Source organism: Rhinoraja longicauda, chromosome 2, assembly GCF_053455715.1.
Source record: "Rhinoraja longicauda isolate Sanriku21f chromosome 2, sRhiLon1.1, whole genome shotgun sequence".
Classification (NCBI taxonomy): domain Eukaryota; kingdom Metazoa; phylum Chordata; class Chondrichthyes; order Rajiformes; family Arhynchobatidae; genus Rhinoraja; species Rhinoraja longicauda.
This window is the reverse complement of record NC_135954.1, coordinates 18877767-18901821: the sequence shown is the minus strand read 5'-3', so window position 1 is coordinate 18901821 and position 24055 is coordinate 18877767. Positions and strand designations below refer to the sequence as shown.

Below are 24055 nucleotides of genomic sequence, written 5' to 3'. Positions count from 1 at the left end.
TTTTTGGCGACAGCTGGCTTGACGCCAATGATCATAGCTTGTCGTATCCTGTCGTGAGCGCTGTCGTAGGTTGTCACCAGGTGAATTTGGTTGTCGCCGGTGCTGATCCACCTTTTATAGAAATTTTGTTTGTTTGAATAAAGTAAATTTTGGACATTTTGACCAAAGATTGATGTTTGAAGTTATTGTATTTCAGAGTAGTTTCTCATGGCATCTCTTTCAAATATTTTTATTTCATTTATTTTGACCAATAAAACAAAATCAAATAATTTAATTTCAGATGCTGGTTAAACCGAAGACAGACACAAAAAGCTGTAGTCAGGCAGCGGGTCAGGCAGTATCTCTGGAGAAAAGGAATAGGTGACTTTTGAAGAAGGGGCACGACCCGAAACGCCACTGATTCCTTTTCTCCAGAGATGCTGCCTGGGGCGTTGAATCACTCCAGCTTTTGTGTCTGTCTCAGGTGTATAGGTTAATTGGCTGCGGTAAAATTGTAAATTGGCCCTAGTATGTAGGATAGTGCTAGTATATGGGATGATCGCTGGTCGGCGCGGACTCCGTGAGCCGAAGGGTCTGTTTCTACGCTGTATCTCTGAAGTCTACTTGTCCCAAAATGACCACTTTGCGGGAAATCTCCATTCTTTCATGGGTCAGGAAAGTATCGCGAATGAGCACCTTGTGTGGAGCGACGTTGCTGTCAAATAGTTTTTTCTCATGCGTGTTTGTCATGCAAAGCGGCCGAGCAGAGCACGGCAGTCACTTGTGTAGGTGTGCAATGGTCGATTCTAGATGATTCTGGCATATATCTGCCCTCGGGAAATGAAACAAAGACATGCTGCATCCGAGTGATAATTCTATCTGCCCACAATTTTCAAATGGATGAATATTGTGCGAAATGGGAACTGTGTTTTCTCCTACAATCCTCGTGCCTTTTTTGTGAGATAGATATACTGACTGGTACCATTTTCTTATCGTGGGTCGCCGGTTGTCGTAGCCTAGGTGGTAGGTTGTTGTAGCTTGTCGTAGGCATTGTCGTGGTCATTGTCGTAGACATTGTCGCAGGGTTAAAAAAAAATCGAAGGTTTTTCGGCGATCTGCTACGATTTTGACAGTCGCCGGCAGTCGCCTTAATAATCGCCGAAGAGGGACTGGCCCCTAACCGTTTGGTAGTTCCCATTTCCTCGCTCCCTCCTTCTATCCAAAGCACCTTCCATTCTTCTGGGCTAGACTAGAACCCAGGGAATACTTATTCAAAAAAGTGTTCCGGATGTAGAGGTGGATAAGTCTTACCTGATAAAGCTTTATTTCTCCTATCATCCTTAAAACCCATTGTATTGATACCTGGTTGGAGTTTGTTGGTAAGGGAACTCAGATCCACTGGGTGAACCTCTTCCTCTACAATGTCAACAGAGGATTAATTACATGGTTAAACCAGACACAAACATTGTCAGTGATAAATATGTAGATGTTCTCAAGTCAACATATATACATTGTAAACAAATATAAATTCACATATAATCTGTGATAAATATCCCTATTGCAAAATGATAATGGTTGACATGGAGCAGCAATGTTACCATGATAGCAGTGAAATAGATGCATTAATCTTCAGTGAAATTCAGATCAAAAACGATCAGAACCCCCAGGCTCTCCACCCTCCCCTTACATTCTTCCTAACAAAATGATTAATTTAATTGATGTTCAGAAGGATCTTGGGGTCCAAGTTCATAACTCCCTGGAAGTGGCAATACAAGGAGATGCAGTAAAGAAGGCATATGGTGTACTTGTTTTCATAGGTAGATGGATTGAGTACGAATCAGGAAGTCATGATGCAACTTTATAGGTCTTTGGTTAGGCTGCATTTGGAGAAGTGTGTGCAGTTCTAGTCTCCCTATTACAGGAAGGATATAGAGGCTTTGGTAAGGGTGCAGAGGTTTACCAGAATGATGCTTGGATTCGGGAGTATTAGCTTCAGGGAGAGGTTGGACAGACTTGGATTGTTTTCTCTGGAATGCTGGAGATTGCAGAGACGTGATAGGTATATAAAATTATGAGAGTTAGTGGTATGGCAGACAGTCAGAACCTTTTCCCCAGGATAGAAAAATCATAGCTTTAAGGTCAGAGGTACAAAGTTTAAAGGAGATGTGGGAGGCATGTTTTTTTTTTACAGAGGGTGGCAAATGCCTGGAACGCACTGCCAGGATTATGTGCAGGTAGATAAGAGATGGTCGGCATCATATTCGGCAAAGACATTGTGGGCTGAAGGGCCTGTATGTTCTATGAAAGTAATATAGCTAACAGCCTATTCACCAGCCTGAGTATTTACATCTCACCACAAGCAACTTGTGGCTGCTGCATGTTCCATCTATAAAAGCTGCTACAGCAAACGCAACAAACTTCAATGGCAGCTTAGACCATCACTTCTTCCACAGAGAAGGGTAACAGATACATGGGAATGCCAATGCACAAGCACCCCTCTAACTTGTAAAATCCTAACTTAGCAATATCCTGTTGTTCTTTTATCAATGCTGGATTAAAATAAATGAAACTCTTTGCATTGTGACTTTAAGGGGAAAGGCTTTACCACAGGACTGGAAAATTTCATGATGACTATCACCTTCAATGCTAACCTTGTCAGCTATATCCACATCAATGGCTGAACAATAAGAAAATTAGATATGCTGTGAAAAGTGCAGCCATTTTCATATCTCCTACTTAATGCTATTCTGCTGGTCATTTTCCTGGAACATTTGAAAAATTCCAAGCACCAGAGTCAACTTGCCTTCTGTCTCTGGGTCAGATTGGTTTACAACAGCAAAGAGCAAAGGACCTTCACCATCCTTTTTGAGGTAGCCAATCTGAAATAAAATACAACTGCGAGTTAGATCAAATACACTGACACCAGTTACAGCCAGAAAGCATTTTTACATCAAACTAAAGCCATCAGTCCATTATGTAATCAGAATTATCATGAAACAAGCTTTGTCTCAAAAAATAACATTGCTGGTGGCCTGCAGCCAAAGGGATCAACCTGGAGTCTCAGGTTTTTGAATAAAAGATATCCAAGAACTCTAATACAATTATTTCTTCCAAAAACCCCCTTAAAAATCTAATACAAATCGTTTATGCGATGTTTTCAGTTAACATCCTTACTCATTAGAAACAATCATATCTGAAGACATCTACTCCTCTCCCTATTGCTCTCCTGACCCACAAACATATGCTTCTTCTACAGCTGCAATTATGTTTTTCAGATTAAAGTTTTTTTTAAAACAGGCCTCATCGTCATAAACACATTATAATTAATATTTACTTAAAAATACCCTTAACTATTAGAACTTAATTAAAATAAAAGAATAATACACAAATAACAAACTTTTAAGTCCAAGTTTGAGACTCAAAAGAAATGCATAGTGCTCTATATGTCAATTATACAGCCCTCCAGTTTAGGACAAAATGGGAGGACAAATGTGGTGGCATCTAAACTGTCACCAGTCAACATCCCAACCCTTTTTTAAATTTTAGCAGTTAAAAATATGCATACACAGAAGTCAGATTTGACCTTCCTGATGAGCCTTCAGCATGATCCCACCACCAGTCACATCTTCCCATCCCCAACGCTTTCAGCCTTCCTCAGAGACCACTCCCTCCGCAACTCCTTGCTTCACTCATCCTATCCCAGCCAAACCACCCCCTGCCAACGTACTTTCCACAGTAACCACAGGAGATGTAACACCTGTCATATACTTCCTCCCTCACATTCATCCAGTGGCCCCAGCAGTCCTTCAAGGTGAGACCGAGGATCACGTACAACTCCTCTAATCTAGACTAGGCAATCGTTTCACTGAACACTTGGGCTTGGACCAGCAAGACCTGCTGGATCTCATGGTTGCTAACCGTTTTAACTCCCCATACTGGCCTTTCTGTCCTGGGTCTCCTCCTTTGCCAAGGTGAGGCTACATGAAAACTGGAGGAACAGCACAACATATTCTGCTTGGGTATACAACCTAATAGTATGAACATTGAATGCTCCAATTTTAGGTAATAAACCTACATGTAACCACCCTCTCTGACCCACCCCTGTATTCCACCTGAATTCACACCAATTTCTCCTCTTCTTAATCCTCTGCACCTTACCACCTATATGCCTTCCTCTGGCTTCACAATTCGCACCTCTTCTATCCGTATCTCACTTTTTGCCTTTTCCACTCCAATCCCATGAGGTCACACACGTGACCAGTCACATTTGACCTCTTACCCTAAACAAACATTGTCAGCATAACATATAGAAATTTCATTTGATAAACTTCAACATATATAAATCATATATACAGTACAAAACAATATGCCTGCAATGCTTTCAGAATTAGAAGAGATGTATTCCACAATTTTTCATATTTTTGGTCACACATGTAACTAAGAATGGCCTTAGTACTAATTACTGGTCACCTTACTGGCAACCATAAGTCATCAATTTAAATTCATCAAAAGGGAGTGACAGGTTTGTTTCTCTGCAGGCTTAACACGATATTAAATATTTAAAATTGGAAGCAGAGTCCACAGCAGCTTTTACAATAGAAGCAAATAGGGAAATGTTAACCTCTGCAGGGAAGAAAAGTTATGGGAAAGTCATCCTGAACTTTTGCACCGTAAAAATGTTCATCCTGAACTTTTACACTGCAAATAGTTTCCATCTGCACTGTTTATAAATGACCAAACAAATAGAAACAGTTCCAGGCAGAGATCATAAAAATGGAGAATCAGAGATGATGACTCATCTACCATGCCCTTCACCCCTTTTCTCCATGTATTCTTACACATTATGTCCTTTTACAAACAGACATACTAATACACCTTTGAATTAGCAGAATTTCTGCTGATTCGATCTCGGGCTTCATCCGCTGCATGTTCCACCAAAGCTAAGACATGTTCCTCAGCTGTGCTGTCCGTTGAACTGCATGCATTCCCTTCTGGCTCGTAGAGGTAGCTGAAATATTACAAAAGGTAGATGAAAGGAAGTGACCAATTTAATACATCAAGCTCTACTCATGCTATGCGACCATAAATCCATAGGACACATATGTTCTATGAGGTTCGTGACAGAATCAAGATATTACAACTTTATTGCAAGATTCAAAATGTAATTGTTAATTCCCGCAAAGAACAATATCCAAGGAATAAGATTCACGGCTGCTCACTTGGACAGCCGTGCTGGTCCAGTGAGATGCAGCCCAATGATTCCTTGCTGGGGTCGTGTTGCTCATCTTTGTCCAAAGTGATGAGCTGTGATACCTGGCCATCTGCACTCATTTGCTGCAGGTGGTCAATAACACTGCTGCGCTGGTCAAGAAGGCACAGCAAAGACTGTTCTACCTAAGAACACTGAAAAAGTCTGGTCTACCCCAACAGCTGCTGACGACCTTCTACCGCTGCACCATAGAGAGCATCCTAACACATGGCATCCCTGTGTGGTACCTCAGCTGCACGGAGGCAGAAAGGAAAGCTCTTCAGCGGGTAGTCCATAGAGCTCAGAGGACCATCGGAACACAGCTACCAGCCTTGGAGGGCATCTACAACACACGATGCCTCAGAAAAGCCACCAGCATCCACAAAGACTCTTCACACCCCTGCAACAGTCTGTTCGAACTCCTTCCATCGGGCAGACGATACAAGGCCTTCTACGCCCGCACCTCCAGACTCAGGAACAGCTTCATCCCCAGGGCCATAGCTGCTATGAACCGGTCCTGCTGAGCCGGATGGTCACATCGCACAGTGATCCGGCACAGATCTACTTGTACTTTATTCTGTCTTAAAACTGTTACAATTTGTTTCATTGGGTTGTTGTTGTTTAAATTAATTAAATTATTGCATCGTATGGTAGGCGCATTCCCAATCTCGTTGTACCCCTGTACAATGACAATAAAGATATATTGTATTCTATATTGTATTGTAAACACCGATCCCACTGACTCCATGCACCCAAGTATCAGGCAGTGACGTGGGATGAGGCCTCAGCAACATCGTTTTTAACCCCTACCTGGGAACACTATGACAGCAAGAGACAAAGCCTGGGTAAGCATTTCACCTCCAGTCAAAGTCAGGAAATTTCAAGTTTTGACATGTTTCTTTATGTCGAAAGAAATGTAAAAAAATTCCCATTGATGTCAAGTGTAAAAAAAACCCATTATTTCTTTCCCCTTTGAGTCTCTACTAAACTGAATGGAAATCCCAACCATTCATCAGGTCTGACTGGTGTTGGAATAGATAGAATTCCTCAGCCTATCTCAGGTGGATCCCGTAATAGAGCACAGTGAGAGATAAATTTACATCAATCAGACGATAGTGACGTTTAAAAGGATTTTAGATAGGCGCATGGATATGCAGGGAATGGAGGGACATGGATCAAGTACAGGCAGTTGAGATACGTTTATATTGGCAATATGTTCTGCACAGACAATACAGGCCGAAGGGCCTGTTACAATGCTGTATTTTTCTATTTTCTATGTTCTATCACATGGTTTTGCTTTCAGAATGCAAGCAAAATTCTAACATTTACAGTGATTTAAATGATGGAAAGCTGGCAGAAACAATAGTTCATGAGAGAAGGGGTAGAAAAATGTAATTGTTATTAGGCCAGGCTACAAAAAAACCATAAGGAAAAATTTCAAGAACACACACCATGAGAATAGACAATAGGTGCAGGAGGAGGCCATTCGGCCCTTCGAGCCAGCACCACCATTCAATGTGATCATGGCTGATCATTATCATATCATATCATATCATATATATACAGCCGGAAACAGGCCTTTTCGGCCCTCCAAGTCCGTGCCGCCCAGCGATCCCGCACATTAACACTATCCTACACCCACTAGGGACAATTTTTACATTTACCCAGCCAATTAACCTACATACCTGTACGTCTTTGGAGTGTGGGAGGAAACCGAAGATCTCGGAGAAAACCCACGCAGGTCACGGGGAGAACGTACAAACTCCTTACAGTGCAGCGCCCGTAGTCAGGATCGAACCTGAGTCTACGGCGCTGCATTCGCTGTAAAGCAGCAACTCTACCGCTGCGCTACCGTGCCGCCGTTCTCAATAAGTACCCCGTTCCTGCCTTCTCCCCATACTCCCTGACTCTGCTATCCTTAAGAGCTCTATCTACCTCTCTCTTGAATGCCTCCACTGCCTTCTGAGGCAGAGAATTCCACAGATTCACAACTCTCTGACTGAAAAAGTTTTTCCTCATCTCCATTCTAAATGGCCTACCCCTTATTCTTAAACTATCGCACCTTGTTTTGGACTCCCCCAACATTGGGAACATGTTTCCTGCCTCTAACGTGTCCAACCCCTTAATAATCTTATACGTTTCGATAAGATCCCCTCTCATCCTTCTAAATTCCAGTGTATATAAGCCTAATCGCTCCAGTCTTTCAACATATGACAGTCCCGCCATTCCAGGAATGAACCTAGTAAACCTACGCTGCACGCCCTCAATAGCAAGAATATCCTTCCTCAAATTTGGAGACCAAAACTGCACACAGTACTCCAGGTGCGGTCTCACTAGGTAGGGCCCTGTACAACTGCAGAATCATTGCTTTTTTGAACATTCTTATTCATAAATAATCAGGTATCGAATTCTAGTCGGCTCCAAGCATTGAAGATAGCATTGGAGCAACAGAGTAAAATAGAGCTATATATAAAATTACTACTAACAATTCAACTGTCCCTAACATTGCAACCTTAGTGGCTCTTAGAAAATATATATTTTTAAATCTTATTCATCCAACATATTTCGAACAGTTATTTTTAAATGGGACATTATCCGGAAACTCTCTTTAAAAAGCACAATCTAATTTACAAAATTTTCAAGAGATGCTTTGGAAACATGCAGCAATTTGAAATTTAAATATAAATTACCTTATGACCTCTTTACTTTGTTTCTTGGATTTTTTGGTTGTTGCTTCGACAGGTACTATAGTGACTTCTGCAACAGTTTCCTCTTGTGTTACATCTTCATCGCCTAAGAGTGCTGCCTGCTGAGAAAAATCGATCTCCTGCATGAATGTCATGCTGCGCTTCAAAGCTAACAGACGCTCCTGCAAGCAAAGAACATAGAAGGGCACGCTTTTTACTTCTCCCCAAGTGCTGGGGTGAACTGCATGCACATGCACAGCATTTAGTACTGGTTGGTCATTGATGTGTACTAGGTTTAATGACTGACACTCTTGTCAATGAGAGTGATCACAGATGAGCATTGTTAGGGCTCAATGGCAGCGACATATAGTAAATGGATCACAAACTACGGTGAGCCTTGACAAAGACATGACAGCCATCAACACTATAAGGCAAGACTACAAAGACACAATGGTGGAAACACATAAGTAATGCTGAAAAAAAATTAGACAACATTAAAAAGCATTCCAACTCTCCAAAATGTGAAAAACCTAAACATTAAATAATGTAGAGATACAATAAAAGCACTAATTTTAACTTACTTCAATTTTGCGTTGCAATAAAATGCATTTCAAGTACACTTTGTTCATATTTCTCCTCTTATATTTGTGATTCCTAGTAATACAAACTGTACGCGATTAAATCAATGATCTACACACTGGATTCCACAAGCTGGTGATGGTTCATCACTTTAACCTAAATTAAGTGTACTTTGGAGCACAGAGGTGGAAATTACGCAAGGGGCAAATTATGTGCAAAGTCTATTCAAAGATGACTAAAATACCAAAGAAAACATGCAATACATAATTGACCTCCCTTTCCATTCCGTACGTTTCTCAACATTTGTCATAAGCTATATTACTTAACTGATGAATTTGATCATCAGATGCTCCAAATCCTGCCCAACAGCTTTGTGAATGCACCCTCACCAGAAGAACTGCAGTGATTCAAGAAGACAACCCATTTTGAAGAAAGGTCTCGACCCGAAAGGTCACCCATTCCTTATCTCCCGAGATGCTGCCTGTCCTGCTGAGTTACTCCAGCATTTTATGTCTATATTTGGTTTAAACCAGCATCTACAATTCCTTCATACACAACCCATTTTGAACTACCTATCAAGCGCAATTAGTATGGACTGGCGACACAATTTTCTCGCAATACCCACAACCCAAAAAAACAAACAATTTGAAGTCATCATCAGTAATGGGACCCATATTAGCAAGCAGCAAAATGAAACATTAGATTTATGTCAGCTTGAGAGTAAAATATTATGTTGATCCCGCACTAAACATGCCATACATCAGATTCACAAGAAACTAAATCATCTTACTTTGCTCATCATCTTAAATCCTGTGTGAAGCAACTTCTTTGCTGCTTTGTAGTACACTGTTTCAGGTCGGTTGTAAGTCATTGCATTATCACACATCAACTTGAAATCACCCTTGGGGAACAAACAAAATCAAAATTATTTAAAATCATGGCTTATACCTTCCAGGGTTTTGCCTTTAGCTGTGCACATTTAAGGACAATCCCGCAAACACAGAGGACTCAAAGTTACTGATCTCCAATGGCAAATTCCTCTCAAATCCAGAAGCAGCACAAGAACATACCGAAATTCTTCAAATAAATGCTGGAGAATCTGCTTTTGGATGCATTTGATTGAATAGAGATGATACAATTTTAAATATGAAAGACAAAAATCAATTATGTGTGTGTGTGCCTGAAAGCCTTTGAAGTATTTTTATGTTTTCGATCAGAATTTTTGAGGCCCTATTACCCTTCAGGATTATGGTTCCATTCCAGCAAATTGCATTCTCCCCATGACCTGCGTGGGTTTTCCCCGGGTGTTTTGGTTGCCTCCCACACTCCAAAGACGTACAGGTTTGTAAGCTAATTGGCTTGGTATAATTATAAATTGACCCTCGTGTGTAGGATGGAGCAAGTGTACGGGGATCACTGGCCGGCACGGACTCAGTGGGCCGAAGGGCCTATTTCCACGCTGTATCTCGAATCTAAACTGCAAAGTGGAAGATATTGAATGTCTTGCATATCGTAGAGCTGTTTTTGCCACAGCAAGGAGAAACTATTCCATCACATTTACATGCCACAAGTCAGGAATATTCCATCATATATAGATTATATAGGTAATATAAAGCCTTGAGAGCCAATAAGTACATAAATTGCTGCAGCACCGACCTTTCCTCATAGAGAAGGCATGTCCACTTAATCTTTGTTAAAAATTACATCTCTATTTCAAATATCATTCTTGCTTCTGATCTTATGCACAGAAATCTTTTGATAGAAACATAGAAAATAGGTGCATTCAGCCCTTCGAGCCAGCACTGCCATTCGATATGATCATGGCCAATCATCTAAAATCAGTAATCCGTTCCTGTTTTTCCCCCATAATCTCTTGATTCCTCAGAGCTAAATCTAACTCCCTCTTGAAAATATCCAGTGAATTGGCCTCCACTGCCTTCTGTGACACAAAATTACACAGGTTCACAACTCTCTGGGTGAAGTTTTTCCTCATCTCAGTCCTAAATGGCCTACCCCTTATTCTTAAACTGTGACCCCTGGTTCTGGACTCCCCTAAAATCAGGAACATTTTTCAGGCATCTAGCCTGTCCAATCCCTTAAGAATTTTATATGTTTCTATAAGATCCCCTCTCATCCTTCTAAATTCCAGTGAATACAAGCCCAGTCGACCCATTCTTTCATCAGATGTCAGTCCAGCCATCCTGGGAATTAACCTGGTGAACCTACGCTGCACTCCCTCAATAGCAATAATGTCCTTCCTCAAATTAGGAGACCAAAATTGCACACAATATTCCAGGTGCGATCTCACCAGGGCCCTGTACAACTGCAGTAGGACCTCGTTGCTCCTAAACTCAAATCCCCTCGAAATGAAAGCCAACATGCCATTAGCTTTCTTCACTGCCTGCTGTACCACTATGCTTACTTTCAGTGACTGATGTACAAGCACACCCAGGTCTCGTTGCACTTCCCCTTTTCCTAATCTGACACCATTCAGATAATAATCTGCCTTCCTGTTCTTGCCACCAGTGGATAACCTCACATTTATCCACATTATACTGCATCTGCCCACTCACCCAACCTATCCAAGTCACCCTGCAGCCTCTTAGCATCCTCCTCACAGCTCATACTGCCACCCAGCTTTGTGTTATCCTCAAACTTGGAGATGTTACATTTAATTCCCTCGACTAAATCGTTTATATTGTAAATAACTGAGGTCCCAGCACAAAGCCTTGCGGCACCCCACTGGCCACTGCCTACCATTCTGAAAAGGACCCGTTAATGCCTACTCTTTGTTTCCTGTCTTCTAACCAGTTCTCTATCCATGACACTACCCTACCCCGAATATCATGTGCTCTAATTTTGTACACTAATCTCTTGTGTGGGATCTTGTCAAAGGCTTTTTGAAAGTCCAGATACACCACATCCACCGGCTCTCCCTTATCCATTCTACTTGATACATCCTCAAAAAATCCAGAAGATTAGTCAAGCATGATTTCCCCTTCATAAATCCATGCTGACTTTGACCGATCCTGTCACTGCTTTCCAAATGCGCTGCTATTACATCTCTTTTCAAATGCGCTGCTATTACATCAACCAATTGCAGATTGCTGGACCTACGATATTGGCCTAAAAAAAACCCTGAGCAGTGATATCCCAAAGCCAACATGATTTACATCCCTATCACCATAACTTTTTGTGAGATACAACTACAAGCTAATGGAGAATTTTACCTTAATGCACAATGCCTTCAGTTTTGCCAAGGAACTTTCATGTTAAGATCGATGAGGCACTACTCACATCATCTCTCAAATTTAGTTTGTATTTGTGCCGCCACCAAGACCAGACCTCCCAGCATTTGATTTTACAAATTCAGAATTTTGATGTCGAAAATTCAGAATTTTACATCAAAATTCATAATGTGGCGCGTAATGCAACTATTCAGCAAAAAAAAAGTATGTACGTCAAATGCGCATACGCGTTGCGCTACATTCATGTGTGAAAAACGACTATTATTTCCAACAGTCTGTAGTCCTTGGACTGCATGTACAATGTCAGGTCTATCATGAGTATATTCTGTTATTTATAGAAAGGTTATTGAACAAAGTTACATTTTGCAACACAAAGAAAAAATTGTTTTGTTTTGTCTTTTCTATTTTGCATTGTCCTTACACAACCCAGTTGTTTTGGTATTGAATAAAAGAACAATGGTCATAACATGTATGACTAAGTTATGAAGAAAGAGTTGATATATGCGACTCGACTAAGCATACGGAAGTACTTGTTGAAATAAATTTGCATATTAATTGATAATCAGCCCAAAAAGGTGGTAATTGGCTTTTCTGCTGTGTTTTATATTTTAACCCCGTCATAATTAATTAATATAGTTATATAATCTTGCACTTAAATTTAATATTTACTCATTACAGTTCCACCACTGATTTTCTGGCACTCTTGGTTCCAGGACTTTGCTGGTTTATCCAGCTGGCCAAGGAAGTCGGCTATGGGGATAGATGGCTGGCTCCAGCTGGGTTGGAGTTCCAGAGCCCCGGCCGCAGGTTGCAAATTCAACCCACCGATTGGCCGTGGAAGTCCCGATGAAGGTCGAGATTGGCTGCCTTGCCCAGCCTAGGTGCCACATTTTCGTGGAGACTTCCAGGGCACGGGGAGGGGGGGGGGGTTTCTCGCAGAACCCCTAGCGAACTCTAGCGGCCGGGTTGACAAATTGCAATTACCGACTGTTTTGCTGGAAAATGTGAGGCGAAATCAGAATGGCGGAAATGAAATAAGAAAGCGGAAACTTTCCGCCAAATTCGGAAAGGTTGGGAGGGGTGCAAGACTACAAAATGATACAGAATAGAAAACTCCTGGAAAAACCACATTTTCTTGCACTTGCTCAATATGTATAGATACCCAGTAGTCATGTTAGTCTTACCTTGAATTCCGTAATGGAGTTGTATTCATTTGCTAGAATTTTATCCTTCATGGTGCTGAAATCCATCGGATGTTTTATGATCATAGAATAACCAGGTGCGATACTATCCGTAACAGGAAATGCAAAAAATCCATGGGGATCTTTCCTAAACATAAAAATCAGAGATTTATGATTACTATTTAAATATCATTAGTTTCAGTTATTCTTCTTTCCTCATCTTCAAATAGTTCCAAAGACCGCACTGTATAAACATTGGAAACTTAAAGGAAACTTGCAGAAACAATGAACTGCAGATACCAATTTACAAAAAAGACACAAAGTGCTGGAATAACTCAGCGGGTCAGGCAGTATCTCTGGAGAACATGGATAGGTGTTGTTTCAGATCTGAACTCTTCTTCAGACCCCTTCAGAAGGAAAATTGTATGTTACTTAATGTATTGTCAAACCACATGGTTCGTTGATCTCTGCTGAGTTAGCAGATCTCAACTAGCCCTAGCAGGGTTTGGCTACAGTTTACAAAACAGTGGACAATAAACGTTAACCAGGATTCACTACCTCTAGGAAAGAATCTCTCAATTTTTTATGTCACTAAAAGTTTAAACACAAGGGAAAATATATTTTACAATGCATTCATGCTAAATTGAATGGAGCCTAGTTGTTCTGTTTGCAATGTTTAGTAGATGAAACCAACTCGCCAAACTGCAATACAGAACATCAAAATTACAAGTATGATTATAACTGCAAGTTTGAAAATAGAAATATTTTTGGCTGTAATTCTCTCCCATATGCAATGGAAACATTTTTCATACTCATGGTTTAGGTTTATACAAGAAGAAAGTCTGCTTGTGAGCCATATGAATTTTTTTTGCATCAAGAGTTGCGTCTTAACAAAGAGGCATGCTCTTTTCTCCTTGTGCTGTTATTCTAGACCTCAGGAAGAGAAAGTGGAAACTGTTGGGTTGAGGTCTGGGAAAGGAAAATGGTGGTAGGAGAGACAAGTGCAAAAGAAATTTAATATATCAGCTACTGCAGTATCTTGAAATTCCAGCAAATGACACTCGAAATAATATAATTGGATTGAAATGGTTGTCCCCTACATTCTGGAGAAATCCTTTGACGTTGAGCTTAAAAGGCAAATTTCTGCCTCAGAGGGAGGGGAAGCAAAACTCATCTGCACATTTTGGGAATTGGTGCACTGTGCATAATCTTGAAAATCCATCTATCCTTCTAACCAATGAAATACATATATAGTTGAAGGTGCTGTAAAAGTGCAAGTTGTTAATTTTCCATTATATTCATGGTAATATTTTTTTATATTACATGATAGTCAGTTACGATTTTGGTGTACGTACCTTTGTAACTGGCGTAAAAAATGTTCCAATAATTGCTGCAGAGGTGTATTCTCACTTTCAGCTTTTAATGCAAACAGAAGTTTCATTAATGTTGAAAACTTAGAACACATTGATAATCAGCATTGCCATACATAAATCACCAATCTTTAAACTACATAAAGTTCTTTTAACTTGGGAAATGCTATATACATACAAGTAATATTTATTTAATGGCACGGAACTTTAAGAGTAAGAAGTTAGTAGTAATTCAGTAACTCAAAATCTCGTTGTGCTTGTACAATGACAATAAAGGATATTGTATTGTATTGTAGTCCAAAAGTATTTTGTCCTATTGCAAGTTTAGGTGTTTAGAAATTAAACACATGTAAATTACTCAGTTATCTGACTGATGAACAAAGATATCCAGAATAAAATTTAAATAGATTAATAACAGATGTTTCTCCAGTGCCAGATTAATTTTCAAGCAAACGCTACTTTATTTTTGCCCTCTGCAATGTCAGTGAGATAACACTTATGTCAAAGTTGTTGCAAAACATTTGTGCATAATACATAACAGATTTCAGAGACCGAAGAAATTAATACTTTCAGGGTGATTTTTATTTTTGTTTAAGCAAATGTGTTGCTAAACATCTTAAATGGGGTTCTCTTTTCCAGTACTAATGAAATGGATCTGCAATTCTCATTTGTGTTCACATGTCTCTTATAATACTCATCGCACATGTGACTTTATACTTGGTTATCAGCACACTCAGGCAAACCAAATTAAAACAAAGAAACACCTACCTTGTTCTTTAGTTCTGCACGACCGGACCGGTCGATCTGTTGGGGGCTCAACTTCAATCCTTTTGCCAGGGTCAAACTCATCAGCATCAGCTTCACTATCTAAGTGCTCTTTTTCACGTTTTCGCTTCTTCTCTTCCTGTTACAAAGCAACAAATGTCAGTCAGTGGATAATGTCATCACATTTCCATTAACTGCCATCATCAATGTAGACAATCAGTGAATGGAGTAGAGGGCCTGTCCCAGTTACGCGATTTTTAAGGCGACTGCCGGCGACTGTCAAGGTCGTAGCAGATCGCCGAAAAATGTAATTTTTTTTACCCTACGACAATGTCTACGACAATGACCACGACAAGCTACGCAACCTACCACCTAGGCGACGGCAAGCTGCCGACAACCTGCGATCCAGTCTTCGCGACCTAGGACGTCCACTACAACAGGAGCTACGACAACCAACGTCAACCTGCACTTACTACAACTCCGAACTAGGCAGCATACCACGGCAGAATGACATTATCTGAATACCAGCAACAAATAGCCCACTCCACAAACAGAGGTCCACCACTCCAGGAAGAGATCCCCAAAAGACCACGACCCAAGCCCCTTCTCAGTGCCCCCCACACCCTCCCAAAGGAGTTTATTTTTCGATGCAGTGCATTGGTTGTGTTGGTTTTGTTTCAATGATCGAAATAAATGAAAAGTGTTCTCCTTTCAATGCAGTGAATTGCTTGTCTTTGTGTTTGCTTCATTGATCTAAATAAATGAAAAGTGTTCTCTTTTAAATGCAGTGCAATGTCTGTGTCAGTGTTTATTTCATTGGTCAAAATAAATGAAACTAGAATATTTGAAAGAGATGCCATGAGAAAGTACTTAGAAATGCAGTAACTTCAGACTCCAATTTTTTTTTAAAATGTCCAAAATCTACTTTATTCAAACAAACTATATTCCTATGAAAAAATGCAAAAATACATGCAAAAATCTTTTAAAAAAATTAAACTTCAAACAATGACAAAATATACCTAAAAAGTGGTCTGGCCGGACCTTGCTGTCGGTATGGTCAGGTGTCCGCCCCCCCCCATTGACAGCATCACGGTCTCCACCCCCATTCCACAGTTGGCTGTTGCAGCTGAACTTCTGTGGACGGGTTTTGACAATTCCTGTCGCAACTTGTCTTCTCCTGATCCCGGTACCTGTCGCCGGTTGACGTTGGTAGTCGCCAATGAAATTCATCCGTCCTCAGTACCGGTGACAACCTACCACACCTGGCGACAACCTGCGACAGCGCCCACGACAAGCTATAATCATTGGTGTCAAGCCAGCTGTTGCCAAAAAATTTCGAACAGAATCAATTTTCCGCAACAACCCGAGATCTGCTACGACTCATTGGAGATACTCACGATAATGCCCGCGACACCCCGGCGAACGTGCGGCGACAGCCTAGTCGCCGGCAGCCGCCTTAAAAACCGCCTAACTGGGACAGGTCCTTAACTTCAAACATCAGTGGCAAAAAGAGTACATTTAATAGTGTACAATCAAATTCAGAAGCAATGGAAATTGGTTAATAATATGTAACAATTAAATGTGTCACCTTTCACTTAGATCAGACATGTCCAAAGTCCGGCCCGGGGGCCAATCGCGGCCCGAGGTCAGATTTTATACGGCTCGCAGCTTCCGTCTTAAAATTTATTATTTATGGCCCGCCAGCACTGTCTAACAGAATGAAGGTAGGGGGAGGGGGAGAGGGCGATTACACCTCCCGGCGGTCAGCGCAGCCTGACCCCCCCCCCCAGCGGGAGAGGCGACGGCGACTACATCTGGGGGGGGGGGGGGAGAGCGCATTAGTTAAAGGACCGGGGGGGGGGGGGGGGGGGCCTTGGGTATTTTCACATTATCAAATCTGGCCCTCTTTGAAAAAAGTTTGGACACCACTGACTTAGATTCTCAAAATGCAAATAAAGTACTGTTCAATTTACTTTGGAAGAATGTGCAAGCAGCAATTTGTCTCAAAGGATAGAGCATATTTATTTAATTTATGTGTTTTACACAAAACAAAGAGAATAAAGCAACTGGTGTGAATACGGCATCGTATCAAAAACTGCCCATATAAATTTGGATAGGAAAGAACTGCAGATGCTGGTTTAAATCAAAGGTAGGCACAAAATTCAGGCAACATCTCTGGAGAGAAGGAATGGGTGACGTTTCTGGTCGAGACCCTTCTGAAGTGTCTACCTTCCATATAAATATGGATGTTTATATATTGCTAAAACACAATTAACAAAATGGCAAGCCCTCTTCAATTCAAATTCCACCCTTGTCCAGCTACCAAACCCCAAGTTCACTCATTATTGTAATGGTATTGAATGTTTAGCAATTTAGCACACGGCAAGCAAGGGCTCTCCTACGCCTTCAGGCAGGCTGCAAGTGCTGCCCCCGGAACACAAAGATGGCCGGACGAGGAGGCACGTCGGTTCACGGGAACTGCTCCAGTACATCGGACATGACTATATGCAAGGTAGAAAATGGGCTCCAGCCCGCAAGCCACACAAACCATCAAATACCCGTCAGGCCTATGTATTATCAAAAAAAAATCAAGGTACAATTGAGAGAATTGAAGCAACACATTTTCTATCCACTTTAGAAAATAAACAACTGATGAAAATAAGATGGAAGGTGCAAGATTGTTCTCTTTACTATATCCATCCCTGATATGTACATTCCAGGCCTCGCAAGCCAAGCCCTTATTCAATGACCATGGCGAATGTATACTGGCATTAGCTTCGCTTATATGCCAGTTCATCATAACCCTCAATTACTTGATCTATGAAATATTTATCTCATTTTAAATATATCTAGTGATCTAGCCTCTGCTATTCTCTGGGGCAGAGAATGCCGTAGATTGACCACACAGAGAGAAAAAAAATTGCCCCACACATCAGATTGAATGCCAACCCCTTATTCGTGATTTTCCTGCAAGTAAAAACATGTTCTGACATGCTCCCTTTGGATCTTATTGTTCTAAACTCCAAGGAATACGAAGTTTCCTTACTTTCCTGTCTCACTTTTCTTAGAAGAATCCTTTTATCCCAGGAATTAGTCTGGTGAAATCTCTGTGGACTGCTTCCAATGCTACAATATTCATTTTTTAGGTAAGGGGAACAGAAGTATGGCCTCACCCACAATCTAACAAAACCTTCCTATTCTTAAACGCCAGCGCCTTTGCAATGAAAACCAAAATGCAATTCGCCTTCTTTATTCCATGTTGGACCTACCTGCGAACATTTTGTGATGCATGCATGAGATACCTAGATCCCTCTGAACTTCATAAATATACAATCTTTCTCTATTTAGATAATAATCTGTCTTTTGATTCTTCTTATTGAACGGTATGTCCTCAGACTTCCCCACATAAATGCCAGCCAGCCTTGATCAAACATCTGCTATCTTACCTTTCTTCTTCTTCGCTCTTCATCCGAAATATGTTTTTCTTTCTCAGACTTCTTTTTCTTCTTCTTTTTCTTGTCTTTATGCCGTTCCCGCTCATGATCAGATCGGTCATCATAATAACTGGAATCATGGCCAGAGCCAGAAAGCTCAGTTACTTCGCTCCCTCCCACTTTCAGCACTAGCTTAAGTGGCTTTTCAGAGGGCTTATCAATAAAACCTAAAATGAACCACAGACACGCAATGATTAAAAGATATGCAACATTTGTACAAGCATTTTCACTAAAGGGAGGAAGCACAAACTGCATCTAGTTTCAAGGATCAAAGATCAAACATTCCTTAAAAATTCTGAATTTCACAAGCTTGATTTTTTTCTTCTTTTCCTTTTTAATTACCTCTTGATGAATCATTAGTGGCCATGTTGAAGGATGATTGGAAGCAATATAAATCCCAATATCTTTGGAGGGAAATATTGACTTTGAAACATGGCAAAATTAATGCGATAAATGATGAGAATGTATGAAATAATGGCACAAAAAGCAATATGTTCCAAAACCAAAACAGGGTTTTAAAATGGATGAAAATATTATAAATGCTTTAACAATAATCACTAAATAATCAATAATCTAAAATGCTGAAAATGCAGTGCATCATCTGTGAGGAAAAAAAGCCTTAATATTTCATATTGACGTCTCAGTTATGATGAAAGGTTATCAACTGAAATTTAACTTTTTGTTTCTTTTACACTGCTCAGTATTTTCAGCATTCTGTTTATATTTCAGATTACCAGTATCTGCGATTTTGTATTTTTCTTTTTTTGAATAGAAAAGTGTGCATAACAATTATGCTGCTCAAAAAAAAAGTGAAATTGGAATTTACAGAACTATAACGGCTAGATAAAAAAATATTTTCAGAAAACTGGACAGTAGAATATCTGCAGATGTTATTTATCAGGACTTACAGAAAACATACAATAAAAAGAGAGTTATCTGAACCTGACGCTCATAGAATTGAAGGCAAACTATTCACCTGGCTTGGAGATTGGCTGTAACAGGGACCAAAGAACAAAGATAAATAGCCAAAGTGGCAGAACTGTGTTAGAGCATGTCTATTTACAATATTCATAAATTATTTTGATTATTTATTTGTGTCATCACACACCTGTTTGCCAATAGCGAGCAAATTTTAGTGCCAGCGGCACTTCAGTCTGAAGAAGGGTCTCAACCCATTCCCTCTCTCCTAGATGCTGCCTGACCTGCTGAGTTACTCCAGCATTTTGTGATACCTTAAATTTTAGTGCCACATTGTTGGCCTCTGTAAGATCCTTTACAGTGCATGTGTCATGCAGCATGTCACAGCTCAGGAAATGTTCCATAGTCTATTTTGATGAAGGGATAGAAGGCCAAGTTTCAAAGTTTGTCAATAGCACAAGAAAGGCATGCTTATGAGTACTGTGGCAAGACGAAGCAACTGATTTTCAGTTGTCACAGTTTTGACCAATGTAAACAAACAAGGTCATTAACTTTAAACCCAGAGAACTCAGAACTCTAAAAGTGAAAATCTACGAAAGTCATGGGGGCTCAAAGATAGCTACAAACAGATGCAGAAAATAATCAAGAGCAAACAATTGCTGGCCTTTTATCCAAAGAGCAGGAATACATGGAGGTGGCTATACACTGGCTTTCATTGTGCCTGAAATACTGACAGTAGTTCTGGACAAGCACATTAGGCCATGATGATAGTGTGGCATGGAGCTATCAGAATGTTACCTGGACCACAAAGATTAAATGCGAGGACAATTTGCACTAAAAGGAGAAGCATTTTATAGATATTAAGTAATGGATTGATTTGCAATTCATTATTTCTATTAGTCAAAAGTAGGAAACATAATCAAAAAGATGCGTAACATTTTATTGGAAGTGACAGTTGACAGTAAGTCAATCACCAATTTTAAATCTGGAATTCATACATTTTAGATAACCAAGGATATCAGGAGATATGAAATAGGCAGTACATGGAGTTAGGCCAGAGAGCAGCCTCTCTCACAAAACAGGAGAACAAGCTAGGACACAAATTGCTGGAATAACTCAGCAGGTCAGGCAGCTCCTCTGGAGACCATGGACAGGCGACGTTTTGGGTCAAGATCCTTCTTCAGAGAAAAGGCTCGCAAGCTCAATAGCCTATTCCTGACAAGTTCCAAAATCTCTGATCCATGTAAGAGTGCAGAGAAACAAGATGCACTTCTGACATTTTGCCACTCCACATCAATGGACAGAACGCAAATCAGTGTCCTCAACTGCGGATGAATTGTGTGTTTAGCACAGGATCTGTCTTACATAAAAATATTTCCAATATCAACCATAATCATAGTTGCTTCAATGCAGAGGAGCAGTGTCTTTCTCCAATTCTTTCCATCCTAATTTTTGTTTAGCTGGAAACTTTTTCTTGATTTTCCATTATTTCACCCAAATTGCAATGCTGCTCAAATTACTTTCAGTAAAAAGCAAATTTTAGTGTGCCTTAATTTTGCTTGATATCTTCAAAAGTTCACAAACTGTTTTTGATCGTACACCTCATGTTTCCACAATATTTTTGTAGCGTTTTCAAAAATCATTCAATCCAAAACTAAAACACAACAAAACATATTAAGACACTGATTTTGAGTACAAGACAATCTGTGATAAATCCAATAATGAATATGCGTTGAACCAACAAAGCAAAGTCAATCACACCAGCAGCATTCTGTAAACCACTATCACTCTCCACATCAAGGGACTGGGAAAGGTGGGACAGGAGTCAAAATATTTTTAGATGAGTTCTGTGGGGCAGGAGCAGGCAGAAACAATGGGTCTGCCAATGGGAAAGAAATAGAAGCGGGCAGTGGAGGGCCCAGGAAAGATAAGGTTAGAGGGCGTGGCGGGGTGATCGCCAGAGGTAATGAGATGGGAAAAAGTCTGGGAGATGATGGCCTGGTATTTGTCTGTGGGGCAGAGAGAATAAGGGATGGCATCCTTGCAAGAAACACGGTGGGAGGAGGTGTATTCAAGGTAGTTGTGGGAGTCAATGGTTTTGCAGTAAACATCTGTCATTTGTCTGCCCCTGTGACCATGGCAGACTTCTCGTTTCTGCCTGCTCTTGCCCTACCAAATTTATCTCCAAATACCTTGGTTAAAAGGTCGTAGGTGCTCGGATTAGAATTAGGCCATTTGACCCATCAAGTCCACTCCGCCATTCAATTTTGGCTGATCTATCTCTCCCTCCCTCCCTCGATCTGTTTTTCCCCAGACAGAACAAGGATAGTTAACATGTAGGAAGGAACTGCAGGTGCTGGTTTACACTGAAGATGGACACAAAAGGCTGGAGTAACTAATCTGATTTTGATAAAATTGATATATTTTCTAAATTAATAAACTAGTGGAAAATAAAGTAGATGTGATTTCTGCTAGTGTGGACTGTCACAATGGATCCTTTTGTGTTTCGATCATTTTGTAATTCTATGAAATGAGGAGAAACGTTCTTTCATTCTGACACTATGAATGGTTGAGGATGTTTTTAAAAGGGTGAGGCGAAAGAGGAAGATTCCTATTTGGGGAGGGGGGAAATGTGTATTTGCGTGAAATGACTTCTTCCTGCGTTGCAAATGCACTGAACAACTATTTCTTAGTGTAAAAGGACACAAAGTGCTGGAGTAACTCAGTGAGTCAGGCAACACCTCTGAAGAACATGGATAGGCGACGTTTTGGATCTTCAGACTTCTTTGTAAAAACGGACAATGACAGAATCTCTGTGTAAACGGATGACAGAACCTGATGCAAAGTAAAAGTAAAGAATCCTGCACAAACGTGTGGAGAGTGATCTGTTATGGTCTGGGCTGCTGCAGACTCACTGACACAGACACAGACACTGATCAACACGCTCAGCTCGCCCTTCCCCCAATCGCCAGTCCAGATCATCCCCGGGCGGATTATCCGACTGGGAGCTCGACCATCCGGAACCTTCCCAGAGAAGTCTCCCATCATGCAGGCAGCATGCATGGTGGGTGGTGCAAGGAGCCGGCCTCACTTAGTTGCCTGAGAACAGCAACGGAACCATCTTACCACAACTAGAGAGCAGTCCTGAACTACTATCTACCTCATTGAATTGTGGATGCAGCCCAGACCATCACATAAACTAACCTCCCTTCCATTGATGTGTAGGAAAGAACTGTAGATGCTTGTTTAAATCAAAGATAGACACAAAATGCTGGAGTAATGAACCATTCCTCCTTCTCTCCAGAGATGCTGCCTGTCCAGCTGAGTTACTCCAGCATTTTGTGTCTTTCTCCTTTCCATTGACTCCATTTATGCCTCTCGCTGCCTCGACAAGATCAGAAGCATGATCAAGAACCCTGGTGATTGATTCCCTCTTCTCCCTTCTCCCATCGGGCAAAAGGTATCGAAAAGTGAAAACACACATCTCCAGTTTTAGGGACAGTTTCTTCCCAGCTGTTATCAGGCAACTGAACAATCCTACCGCAACCAGAGAGCAGTTAGTCCTGAACTACTATCTGCCTCATTGGAGACCCTCAGACGATCTTTGATCGGACTTTTTAATCTTGCACTGAACGTTATTCAACTTGTTCCCATTATCGTGTGTCATCTGTACACTGTGGATGGTATCGATTGTAATCGTGTATTGTCTTTCCGCTGACTGATCATCGCCCAGTAAACAAACTCAAACCCACCGTCGTACGAGCGCCATTCGCATTTGAGCTTCTTGTGTTTCTTCCCCATGGCCGGGCCGGGCCGCCGGGTCGATGCCGCCGCCGCCGCCGCCGCCGCACAAGGCGCTCAGGGCCAGCGCACGCCCAACGGCGCCCGGCCGGGGTGGGTGAGATGAGATGACGCGCCCTCGGACCTTCCCTCCCCCGTCCCCCGCAGAAACCGAACACAAACGATTCAACGACCCCTCATCGTCTCCACCCGACACCATTCGGAATCCATCTCCTCTCTCTCTGTCGCTCCGCCCAGAGCCCGCCTCCGCCAGGCGGGGGGCCAATCAGGACGCGGGTCAGCCAGGCATTGGCCAATCCCAGCACAGCAGCGTGCTGGAGAAAGCGGGTCCCCGATGATTGACGTCGATTCCGACCTGTACGCCGACATAATCGTACGATGGACATACCCACGAACCAATAGTGCGTCACGCCTCCCTAGCCCTTGCTCCGCCCACGTGACGCGCTGAGCGGCCCGAGAATGGCGGGGAAGGCGGGACTATAATGAGTGACGCCTGTTCTGACCAATGAACTAATAGGACTGACATCCCCACTGACCAATAATGAATCGGGTCTGTGCGTCACGCCTCCCTTGCCCTTGCTCCGCCCACGTGACGCGCTGAGCGGCCCGAGAATGGCGGGGAAGGCGGGACAACGATGAGTGACGCCAGTTCTGACCAATGAATCAACAGGACCGACAACCTCACTGGCCAATAGAGAGTGGAGTCTGTGCATCGGCCCCGCCCCTTCCCCAGCCCCGCCCACGTGACGCGCTGAGCGGCCCGAGAATGGCGGGGAAGGCGGGGC

The 24055-nt window shown here is 41.6% G+C and overlaps 1 protein-coding gene across 7 annotated transcripts in view; it reads right to left on the bottom strand.

Moving 5' to 3' along the window:
- brd9 (bromodomain containing 9) overlaps window positions 1-23488 on the bottom strand; it is a 45252-nt gene extending 21764 nt beyond the window's left edge. For 5 of the 7 annotated variants that reach the window (XM_078415708.1, XM_078415737.1, XM_078415751.1 and 2 more), the window contains exons 1-10: window positions 23222-23488; window positions 18504-18718; window positions 15061-15196; window positions 14278-14338; window positions 12926-13070; window positions 9284-9394; window positions 7918-8096; window positions 4855-4987; window positions 2783-2858; window positions 1291-1395 (exon numbers count right to left, since the gene is read on the bottom strand). In XM_078415708.1, the coding sequence (XP_078271834.1) occupies window positions 1291-1395; window positions 2783-2858; window positions 4855-4987; window positions 7918-8096; window positions 9284-9394; window positions 12926-13070; window positions 14278-14338; window positions 15061-15196; window positions 18504-18718; window positions 23222-23270 (1210 nt within the window). In that variant the 5' untranslated portion in view covers window positions 23271-23488. The remainder of the gene's footprint in view (window positions 1-1290; window positions 1396-2782; window positions 2859-4854; window positions 4988-7917; window positions 8097-9283; window positions 9395-12925; window positions 13071-14277; window positions 14339-15060; window positions 15197-18503; window positions 18719-23221) is intronic. The other 2 variants (XM_078415715.1, XM_078415722.1) reach the window with 2 other exon arrangements.
- Between the last annotated feature and the right edge of the window lie 567 nt (window positions 23489-24055).